The sequence below is a fragment of the Aegilops tauschii genome, chromosome 5 (assembly GCF_002575655.3).
Source record: "Aegilops tauschii subsp. strangulata cultivar AL8/78 chromosome 5, Aet v6.0, whole genome shotgun sequence".
NCBI classification, from domain to species: domain Eukaryota; kingdom Viridiplantae; phylum Streptophyta; class Magnoliopsida; order Poales; family Poaceae; genus Aegilops; species Aegilops tauschii.
The window spans coordinates 539,245,807-539,257,810 of NC_053039.3; the positions used below are offsets into that span (position 1 = coordinate 539,245,807).

At 46.5% G+C, this 12,004-nt stretch overlaps 1 protein-coding gene across 2 annotated transcripts; it reads right to left on the bottom strand.

The window, feature by feature from the left end:
- Positions 1 to 7,483: 7,483 nt before the first annotated feature.
- LOC109744065 (PHD finger protein ALFIN-LIKE 3) lies at positions 7,484 to 11,709 on the bottom strand. 2 transcript variants are annotated; one of them, XM_020303164.4, is made up of 5 exons: positions 11,474 to 11,709; positions 11,290 to 11,322; positions 10,960 to 11,182; positions 8,155 to 8,278; positions 7,484 to 8,040 (listed from the first exon to the last, which is right to left on the bottom strand). In XM_020303164.4, exons 1-5 carry the CDS (start codon positions 11,586 to 11,588, stop codon positions 7,783 to 7,785), a joined length of 753 nt encoding a protein of 250 aa, XP_020158753.1. In that variant the 5' UTR covers positions 11,589 to 11,709; the 3' UTR covers positions 7,484 to 7,782. The 2 variants fall into 2 exon arrangements, with proteins under 2 accessions (XP_020158753.1, XP_020158752.1); XM_020303163.3 differs by having other exon boundaries at positions 7,484 to 8,043.
- Between the last annotated feature and the right edge of the window lie 295 nt (positions 11,710 to 12,004).

Here is a 12,004-nt window from a genome sequence, read left to right on the forward strand (position 1 = left end):
TTCTGCTTCCATTGTTGACCTTGTTAAGATGGTCTGCTTGCAAGACTTCCAGGAAACAGCGCCACCACCAAGTGTTAAAACATAACCACTTGTGGCCTTAATCTCATCAGCATCAGATATCCAGTTTGAGTCACTATAACCCTCCAGTACCCTTGGATACCCGGTGTAGTGAATCCCATAGCTCGCGGTGCCTTTCAAATAGCGCATAACTCTCTCAAGCGCATGCCAATGATCATCTCCCGGTTTTGACACAAACCGACTCAGCTTGCTCACAGCAAAAGAGATGTCAGGCCTCGTGGCACTCGCCAAATACATAAGCGAGCCAATAATCTGAGAATACCTCAGTTGATCTCTAGCAATCTGTCGATTCTTTCGAAGCAACACACTAGCATCATATGGAGTTGGAGAAGGCGTGCAGTCGCTATACCCAAAACGACTCAATACCTTTTCCACATAGTGAGACTGAAGCAGTGTGATCCCACCACTCTCATCTCTCAACAGCTTGATGTTTAAGATAACATCAGCTACTCCTAGATCCTTCATCTCAAAACAGCGAGATAAGAAATCCTTAACCTCCTTGATTAAATCAAGTTTGGTTCCAAAGATCAGTATGTCATCGACATATAGACAGAGAATAACTCCTTCGCCCCCACCATAGCGATAGTACACGCACTTGTCACCATCGTTTACTACAAAGCCGACAGCAGTTAATGTTCTTTCGAACTTCTCATGCCACTCCTTAGGAGCTTGTTTAAGGCCATATAAAGACTTTAATAACTTGCACACCTTTCCTTCCTGACCAGGTACTACAAAACCATCTGGCTGAAACATATAAATTTCCTCCTTCAACTCTCTATTGAGGAAAGCTGTCTTAACGTCCATTTGATGAACGAGAAGACCATGTGAGGCAGCCAGTGATAGTAGCACCCGAATTGTGGTCAGTCTAGCCACGGGTGAGTGAAAGATCGTGGATGTCGCCTAGAGGGGGGGTGAATAGGCGCTTTAAAATAATTACGGTTTAGGCTTGAACAAATGCGGAATAAACCTAGCGGTTAATTTGTCAAGCACAAAACCTACAACAACTAGGCTCACCTATTTGCACCAACAACTTATGCCAAGCAAGATAAACTACTAGGTGATAGCAAGATATATAACAAGAAGCAATATGGCTATCACAAAGTAAAGTGCATAAGTAAAGAGCTCGGATAAGAGATAACCGAGGCTCTAGAGCGGTACTACCGCTAGGAAACCAAAACTGCCAAAACTTCTTCATATGAGCTCCGAATTGAGCAAACTCAAGCTTGTTGGATAGAGGAAGACGAGTAGCATCAAAACAAATAGAGGAGTGAAACCTCCAACCGAGAAGAACCGGCATAACCTCCAACATCGAAAACATCATAGAAGATGCGAGTGAACTCCGTTTTCGATGAACTCGAGCTTGTCATCAAGATGACCATAAGCTCCAAAACTCACAAAGAGAAGAACCAAACAAGAACCAATAAAGATGATGCAAGGATGCAATGGTTTGAGCTCTCTACGAATGATACGATCAAGCTACTCATCGAGAGCCCCCCTTGATAGTACGGCAATCGATCCTATAACCCGGTCTCCCAACTACCATCATGAGACCGGTAAAATAGAAAACCTATCAAGGACAAACCTTTGCCTTGCACATGGTCCACTTGAGCTAGATGATGACGATCTTGACTCCCTCAAGTTGGACCACCTTTCTTGGTTGCGTTGGCTCGATGAAGACTAGTTGATTGCTCCCCCATACTCCACTATGGGTGAGCCACTCTTCCGCACATCTTCACAAGTCCATTGTCACCACAATGGACGGCAAGCTTCAAGCATTTGATCTCTTCATGATGCTTCACTTGAACTTGCACACCGCAACCTAACCCCACAAAGAACTCTCACGAAGATCATGGGTTAGTACACAAAGCGTAATTGACAATGCTTACCACACCATGGGATCGCTTGATCCCTCTCGGTACATCTTCTACGCTTTGTGAGTTGATCAAGTTGATTCACTCTTGACTTAGTCTTGATCAACCATGAATCTTTTCAACTCTCTTCATTTGGATGATGTCTTGAAGATATGCATGAATGATCACACAATCTTCTTCTCCAAGACATGCTTGCAATAAGCTCAACTCTCACATGACCAATCTTTGGATAATTCCTTAATAACACCTTGGTCACCACATAAACTCCTTGAAACCAACATGAACTTCAAGAAATGCCTATGGACAAATCCTTCAAATATAACTCAAGGCAACCATTAGTCCATAGAGATTGTCATCAATTACCAAAACCAAACATGGGGGCACCGCATGTTCTTTCAGTGAGTAAGTATCAAAGAAGTCTTCACCTTCTTTCTGGGTATAACCCTTGGCCACAAGCCGTGCCTTGTACTTTTCAATCGTACCATCAGGTCTAAGCTTCTTCTTGAACACCCACTTACATCCTACAGGTTTGCACCCATAAGGACGGTCAGTGATCTCCCAGGTACCGTTAGCTAAGATGGAATCCATCTCGCTACGAATAGCTTCCTTCCAGTAGTCAGCATCAGGAGATGCATAGGCTTCTGAAATAGTCCTGGGTGTGTCATCCCCAAGGTACACAATGAAATCATCACCAAAAGACTTTGCAGTCCTCTGTCTCTTACTCCTCACAGGAGTTCCATTGTCACCCCCAACAGGATTCTCAACGTGTTCCATCGCAATGGTGGGTTCAGGAATTACAGCGAATTCCTTACTAGATGGAGTAGGTATCTCCTGATTTGATGAACTCGACATAACCTTCATAGGAAATATGTCCTCAAAGAAAGTTGCATCATTCGACTCCATAATCGTACCAACATGCATGTCGGATACCTCAGATTTTATTATCAAAAATCTATAGCCAATGCTATGAAAAGTATAGCCCAGAAGAACACAATCCACGGTTTTTGGTCCAAGCTTGCGCTTCTTGGGAATTTGTATATTGACTTTCGCCAAACAACCCCAAGTACGTAGGTAAGAGAGTTTCAATCTTTTCCTTTCCCATTCCTCAAATGGAGTCATGGTCTTATGCTTTGTGGGAACTCGGTTTAGGACATGACACACAGTCATTAGCGCCTCCCCCCACCATTCCTTGGAAAGACCCGATGTGTCTAACATGGTGTTAACCATATCAGTTAGAGTTCGGTTTTTTCTTTCGGCTACCCCATTTGACTGAGGTGAGTAGGGAGGCGTCCTCTCATGGATTATACCATGTTCCGCACAAAACAGCAAATTCATTGGAAAAATACTCTCCACCACGATCGGACCTAAGCCGTTTAATTTTTCGATCAAGTTGGTTCTCTGTCTCAGCTTTATAGTTTTTGAAGAAAGTTAAAGCCTCATCTTTTGATTTCAGAAGATACACATAACAATATCTAGTGGAGTCATCAATCAATGTCATGAAGTATCTCTTTCCACCTTTTGTCAACACGCCATTCATCTCACAAAGATCAAAATGTATAAGCTCTAGTGGCGCCAAGTCTCTTGCCTCTGCAGTCTTATGAGACTTACGAGGTTGCTTAGCTTGCACACATACTTGGCACTTGGAGCCTTTGACAGCAGAGATTTTTGGAATTAAATTCATATTGGCTAGCCGCGTCATGCAACCAAAGTTAATATGACAAAGTCGTGAATGCCAAATATCAGACTCATTATTGTGGCAAACATTATTAATAACTTTAGTGCAAATATCTGACAAAGATAGGCGGAACAAGCCTCCGCTCTCATAGCCTTTTCCAACAAATTGTCCATACTTAGAAAACTTAAAACCATCTCGGCATAAACGGGACCGCTAACGAGATTTTTATTGATGGACGGCACATGATGAACGTTCTTCAGATGCACGGTCTTCCCTGAAGTAAACTTCAGATCGACCGTACCAACACCTCAAACGATGGCATGTGACCCGTTCCCCATCAGCATGGGTGAAGTCCCTGTTGCCTGGTAAGAAGAAAACATGGAGGCGTCAGCACAAACATGTACATTGGCACCGGTGTCAATTAACCAATCAGGGGATTGAAATACTGAAAGGATAGTAGGAAAAATACCGTACCCTGATTCCTTCATATCAGTATCACCGATGACAACATTAGCAGACTTGCCGCTCTTCTCATGTTCACGCTCCTCAAAGCGGTTAGGACACTTCGGAGCCCAGTGATTAGGATCACCGCAGACATGGCAAAGTCCCTTCCCCTTCTTATGAGAATTCTTCTTGAAGTTGGTAGAATGTGATGGCTTGTTCTTTGTATCAAACTTGCCTTTGCCCTGAGTTTTGTTCTTGTTGTTTTTGAACTTGTTGGGCTGGAAGTTCTTCTTCTGTACCATGTGGGCACTAGAACCTCCCTCAGCAACTCGAGCACGTGTGTCATTTGCTCTCGCCTTCTCTTCAACATCAAGAGTACCAATGAGATCCGCAACGGAAAACTCATGTCTCTTGTGTTTCAGGGAAGTAGCAAAATTGTTCCACGAAGGTGGAAGCTTGGCAATGATGCCTCCAGCAACAAATTTGTCCGGCAACACACACTTGAAGTACTCAAGTTCTTTTGCGAGCGACTGTATCTCATGAGCCTGCTGTACAACAGGGCGCTCATCAGTCATCTTGTAGTCATAGAATTGCTCCATGACGTACAACTCGCTGCCGGCGTCCGAGGCACCAAACTTGGCCTCGAGCGCAGCCCACATGTCCTTGCCGTTGTCAAACAACATATACGAATCCACAATAGAGTCATCAAGAACACTCAGAAGAGCGCCTTTAAAGAGGGTATCGATCTTCTCAAAAGCTTCCAGCTGTGCTGGATTGAGATCGCCCTCAGGCTTGCCCTTGGTGGCGTCATAGCAGCCCATGGTCTGAAACCAGTAGACTGCTCTCGTGCGCCACCTCTTATATTGCGCCCCCTTAAAGGCAGGCGGCTTCAGATGCGCAGCAAAACCACTCGGAGTAAATTGCCTATAATCAGGTTTTTGGATTGTTGGAAATATGAGCAAATTACTACGAGATTTAATCTGAATAAATAGAAGATAAATCATGACTATAGTAGCAGAGATTAAACTAATCATGCGAACTAGCATAGCAAGATGAATAGATCACATCTAGGGCACATACTAGAAACATGAATTCTACCACGATCTCGAACAGGAAGGATAGAATCACATACGGTGCAGCGGGAGCAGCACCGCCGGCGTTGACGTTGTCGCCCATGTCGTCGAGGATGAGGTTGCCGAGGTCAGGGAAGAAGTCGTCGTTGCCAGCAGTCGCGCGAGTGCGCTCCCCAAAAACCTGATTGCCCCTCTCCCATACAGGATCACGAGAGGCGGGGTTCTAGAGGCCTGTTGTCCCTTCTCCCGGTGCACGCCGAAAGGAGGGATGGAGCGGGCAGGTCGTGGGAGTAAACCCCACGTCCGAGTCGTCACGATCCAAAAGAATCGGAAATGGTTCAGTAATTAACGCGTCCGTTAATTATTAATTAATGACTCATTATTTTTCCCGAGCAGCAAAAATATAGACAACGTGCATAGCTCAGTCCTCGGCTCGGCTCAATCCCGCAACCCGCGCCGCGCCGCGGCGAGGCGTGGCGAGCGAGGAGGAGCGCGCATGTAGGTCTCCTCTTCTCATGCTCATACAAGTGGTAGAAGAGCTCACCTTATAAAGAGGTGCAACTCTCTCTCAACTTATGAGGTGGGACTAAACTTTAGCCTCACTCACTCCACTCACATGTGTGCATGAATGGGCCAAGAGAATTTCAGAATTTTAGTTGGGCTTTGGGCCAAAGGCCTACTAGCAAAATTCCAACACACTTTACCTCCGCCCTCGCAACCCCAGTCCGACTGTCACACCCTCCGAGATGTTGAGGATATCCTCTTCAGTCACCGCAAGGATCGGGCCGAGCACAGGCTCGATGAAGTCCCGGTCCACCACCGAGGGGGTGACCCGGGGCGTGGCGGGGAGGAGTCGCGGGCGACGCTGGTACACCCCGTGAACTGCAGGAGGTAGTACCACGCCATCTCAACCCTCCGCCACGCCACCTCCAATGTCGCGGCGGCCGCCATCGCCGCAGGTGCGGGCGGTGGGGGCGGGCGTGTGGCGGAGGAGGGAGAGGGGGAGGGGAGGGAGAAAGGGCGCGGAGATTGGGATTTTCAGGTGCGTCCCGTCTGTGGACCTGGTCAAAGGGTCTTCAGATTTTGAACTAGAGAATTGGAGCTGGCTGAGACAAATCTGCGAAATACATAAATGCATCTCCAGCAACTTCCCAAAAACCATTCCTGTATAAATGTTTATTAGGACTCTCTCGATAAATTAAATTTATTGCGTTTTACAGGTGTATTGTTGTAGCAACTTCTCTATAAAAAAAATCTATACTTATCCTGACATATGCGCCCCACGTGTGTGTGGCTAATCTCTCTCTCTCTTTCTCTCCCGTGTGCACCAAGTCACCAACCACTGCCGTGAGGCGGTGGCGGGCTACGGCGAGGCAGGCGACAACGAGGTGTTGGTTGTCTGGCGACAGAGCGGCCTACTCAGGTGACTGCCCACGCGGCGCGCCCGAGGGCATAAGGCGATGCGATGATTAGGCGGGCGTCCAATGATTGTGGTAGTAGCCCTCCGTCCGAAAAAGCTTGTCCCAAGCTTGACTCTCAAATGGATGTATCTAGTACTAACTTAGTGCTAGATACGTTCCTTTGAGGGACAAGTTTTTTCGGACGGAGGGAGTATGAAGTTTTAGGTGTTGGCTTCTGCCAGCTTCAATTGCGTATGGCGGAAGAAGAGCGTTTTTTGGTGATCATAAAAAAATAGGAATAGGGAAGCTGCTGGAGCGTGTTTTTTGTGGCAACTTCTCTTATACCAATTTTTTTGGGAGAGTAGGGAGCTGTTGGAGGAGAAATTAGATCTTAACCCACATTTTTCTTTTCACGGGTGAGGCCAAAGTTTAGGATGTTAAAATGCTTTTATTTTACTGTCAAGTAGTGCGGTTAACTATTGATGTGTGCTTGAATGCAGGTTCCTCAAACATTAGCAAGTGCAGTGACATTTCGGTGGGGATTGCTTTATGGCAGAGCAGAACTTGGAGTAGGGAACAACCGTGGCTTCTTCCGTGGGAGAGTTGTGCAAGGGATTTTTGTCAAGAGTTAGGTGTCCAATTCGTAGGAATTGAAGAAACAAGAGAATCTTAATAAAATGTTCAGATAAAAAACAAACCACCAAATAGACCTTGGTAGTTCGTCCAAAGAAATTCTACATAGAGCTCCATGATTGTAGAAATCCTTCACTTTGGTTCATTTCTTTGAAGCTCAAACAGATGAACAGTGTCAAAGTCATAGTCCTGTGTTTAATCTACCTGTATAAATTCTTTGGCCCCTGTACTTCCGCTAGGGTCGAGGAAGCCACTCGGCCCTCAGACGGATTAAAGAAAGGCAGTTCATTTTGCAAAAACACAAGCCAATCAGGAAATTGCCTACCAAGGCACAATTCAATCATCATCAGCAAGCGTTGCAACGACATTGTCCACACCTGGGAATGAACACATCAAATGACAACCAAGGAAACATCTATAATGCTACGAGAGTATGAGCTATGTATCAGTCTTTCACAGCACCTACGGCTAGGAGACTACCACATGGGAGGGAGCACAGTTTCTAGAGGAATCCACATCCGCTAGCCGCGACCTTGGGCAGAAAAGAAACATGGTGTAGTTTGATCAGATGGGTCAGAGACGGCTGAAGCAGACTTGCAGGCGACGGCCTACTGCCTCATTTTCTTGGAGCTGCTGCATTCAGGGCACTTGTAGTGCTTTATGTGATCCGCTTTGGCCGGGGTTATCCGCACGCATTTGCCGTGGAACCACCGCTCGCACATGTCGCAGCCGATCCAGAACTCGCTTGCATTGTATATGCCGGTGCAGCTTCCGCAAAAGGTTTCGCTGTGTTCTTCTTCGTCCTCGTCCTCGTCTTCTTCTCGAGCAACTGCCCTGGAGTTCTTTGGGCGGACATCATCAGTTCGCTGCTGCACAGAACAAATTGCAATTCAGTTCCGAGTTACGTTCGGAGATGCGCTTCCAGTTTTGGAATTTCCACCAAACATAAACTACTGCAGTGGGGGGGTCAGTCAGCGTACCTTTGGCTTTGATGAGTGCCTGGATTTGCCACTGCTATCAACACCAGACCTGTCCCTGTGCTTCCTGTCAACCATACTTTCATACACATTTGGAAGATCGTTGATCATGCTGAACAAGCGCTTCCTGGAAGACACAAGGCACAGAAACGTTGGATTGGCAACAAGGTGCAGCTGAAGCTTTCGCACCAACTTGATACACATACTATAAGAGCTATTCCTCCATTAAAGGGGAGAACATTTTCTTAGGACAAAAAGCAGCCAAGAGAAAAAGATAACACTAATAACAGAACAAGAAGGAATTTGCAAAGTACTCAAATGGCCTTTTGAAAAGAAAAAGAAAAACATGGAACCAGTTTTCTTGTGCAATCAGTAAATAGCTAAAGCTTGGCATAAACTTGACAGCTACCTGTGGCAAGAACTAAATAACAGAACACTTAACAAAGAATACATCAAGAACAGTATAGCAAGTGCATGGAACCAGTTTTGCATCCAATCATTTGCCCTGTGTGGATCTTAGTTAGATTTTTTTCCCACAATATAGGCTTCACAGAGCAGAGTGGGCCTTTATCTTTAGTGCTAACACAAGAGAACGGAGTCACAGACTGTAAATAGATTACTAGCGTGGCAGGCCACCAAAATTACTGTACTAGGTATGTATACAAGGAAAAAATCTGTGAAGCCTTCTAAACTAATTTGTTCCAGAAAAAGCCCTCAAGTGAGCAAAAGTATGAATTTCACTATGATAGCCAAGACAAGGGTATATGAACATTCAAGTGAAAACAAAACCCTATTATAGGTAAATTGTATAACAAACAATAAAATAGGATAACTAAAGAATATCGTGGTCCAATAGTGGGGATTCTCGTGGTCCAATTGTTAATTTGTAGAGATGGCAATGATGAGTGACACACTGACAAGATGTAACAGGTCCATTAAGGAGTGTGATACTGAAGTGAAGATTTTTAAGTGTTTTCTTTTATCCCAGCTAGCTAAATTTTGAAGGCCAAAATTATGCACATTACTAACACAGAACCCTGAAGCTGCACAAGGTATATGAAGTACTAAGGCAGCAAACTCTCACTGTAGTGTGGAGAAAAAAGGTGTAAGGTGCACAAACTAAACACACAAGTTAGTGTAAGAAAGATTCCGGGATTAAGGCTTTACCAGCATGCTTGAACAAGACATAAATTAAACAATGGGCATTGGTTGCTATTAACTCCATTTTGAGATTAAAAAAAAACAAATAAACTAGTTTTCATCTTTCCCGCAGAAAAAAAACTGGTTGTCATTCAGTGTATAGACTATAGAGAAACAGAATGAACTCATAATATGCCGCCCGAGAAAGGGTCCACAAAAGAGAGCAAGATGGCAGAAATAAATAGCTCTGCAATTAACATGACAGAACTTCAGGAAGGAATGGTCCCGCACCAATATAAGAGCCTTCTTTCTTCTTTGTGAGAAGAATCTTGGAACCTTTTAGAGTTTTACTCATAGATAGATGGCACTTTGATCTTCGGTTCTACTCCCTCCGTTCGGAATTACTTGTCACAAAAATGGATGTATCTACAACTAAAATACATCTAGATACATTCATTTCTTGGACGAGTAATTCTGAACGGAGGGAGTACATAGCTAAGCTTAGAGCAAGTTGTGGCAATGTGGAACAGTTCATCACCACAAACACAAAAATAGGCTGGACATTAAAATTCTTTGGAGCAGCCGAAACTGGGAAATACAGAGAAGCACATTGTCCTTTATTTGTGTATATACATGATTTCTGAAATAAAGTGAAAAAGGAATAGTTGCTTCTTACTATGCCGAACTCCACCTTTATATTTACTTATTAAAGCCTTTGGCAATATGTTTTGGTCATTCAGCATGATGATACTGTAAAAGCCCTAAAACTGCAGTGTATAGCATTTGATGATGTGGTAGGTCATGATATAAATTGTACGTTTCCTGTTTGCTTCGTATACACATTACATCACCCAGTAAATGCACAACTTCTTCAACTACTACAACCCCATCGATGGAAATCAATAACTCTGCAATTAACATGGCAGGAACTTAGAAAGGAATGCCCTGGCCCGCCATCAATATAAGACCCTTCTCCTTCTTTCTGGGAAGAATATTGGAATCTTTTGAGTTTTTACTCATAGATAGATGGCATTTTAATCTTAGTTTCTAAATAGCTAGGCTTAGAGCAAGTTATGACAATGTGGCATAGTTTGTCACCGCAAACACAAAAATAGGATATAGAGATTAAAATTCTTTATAGCAGCCGAAACTGCAAAGGATGGAACTACATAGAAGCACGCAATCCTTTATTTGTGTATGTATATGATTTCTAGAATAAAGTGAAAGGGGGCAGTTGCTTTTCATATGGCCTAACAGCTGAAAACCTATGGATTATATCACCATCAAGCCCAGAGGGTCACAGAAAGAAGGGAACAAGTAACTGCAAACCCAATAAAGCAAACTGAAACAAAAAGCATGACCCTCCGATACACTCAAAGCAAATAAAAGGAACAAAGGGAGGAGCACAAGATACATGTGCACATGCACACACATGCACCAACCACCAAGGGAAACAAAATAAATGGGCCATCAAATCGGTCACGCGTATCCCAACTCCCCAAGTCACCTAGCAGTCAAGCTAAAGTACTCTATCAAAAAAGGCCACATTTGATCTTGCCTAAACTGTCAATCAGGAGTATATATGGATAATTTAAAAGCTAAAACAAATATTTTTCTCAATCGTCAGAGGCACCAAGCTGAGAGAAATCGAACTAGCAGTAAAATTACCGTTCGTTGGCGGTGAGCGGCGCCCCGAAGAAGAAGGCGACGGAGAGGAGCCACGAGTCGGAGTGGACGGCGACGAGGGAGAGCCAGTCGCGGCGGTTCATGCCGTTGCGGGCGAAATTGATGCCGAGGGCCGGCTCGGGCAGCTCGGGCGGCACCTCCTCCGCCGGCAGCGACACCTCCCAGGTCCCGTCGGGGTGGCCGTAGAGGCAGAGGTTCTCCTTATCTGCGGGCAGAGAGAGACAAAACCGAGGCCGATCCAGTCAATCCCCGTCCGGATCCCACCGCCCGGCAGCGGAGCAGCCGCCCAATCCAATCTGGGGGGCAACTCACCTGGGTCGCAGCTGTCGAAGAAGTCGTCGACATCTGCACGGCGGCACGAGGCGCAGGAGAGAAGCGCGGTGTTAGATCTGCGGCGCGCGCGGGTGGCCCGTCAGCGCGGCGCTACGAGAGGGGCAAAGGGGATGAGGGAGGGAGGAGAAGGGAAGGGGACGCGGTCGGTCGGTCGGGTACTCACCGGAGGTGAGCGCGCGGACGAGGCCGGAGCGGCGCGCGGAGAAGTCCCTGAAGATGGCCTCCACGGTGCGCGGCCTGGACGTCGCGGGGGCGGCGGGGGCCCGGGCCGTCTCCATCTCGCCGAGGCGGGGCGGGGCGGGGCGGCCGGCGGCGGCGGCGGCGGCGGCGAGCTCGAGGGAGGGGGGTGGGGGGGTGGGGGGGCAGCGGTTGGGCTGCGGCGTGCGTGCGGGCGTCGTCGAGTCTGACCCAATGAAGGATTTGGATTCGGTTTTATTACACTGTGCCTGGCCGAAAGGATTTGCGTGGCAACGCGGGCGATCCTGGGGATCCGAGGGAGGTCGCTGACGCCGCGGGCCCGCGGTGGCTGGTCCCACCTGGACGTGGGTGGGCGGGTGTGCAGCGGGGTGGGCGGGACTGTGGCGGAGACACGGGCCCGGCTGCGGTGGGTCCGTGTGGGCTGATGACCTGGCTCCGACTGGGACGGGCCGACCTGGCCCTGAGCCCGACTATCTCAGATCGCGCTTTCCAACCA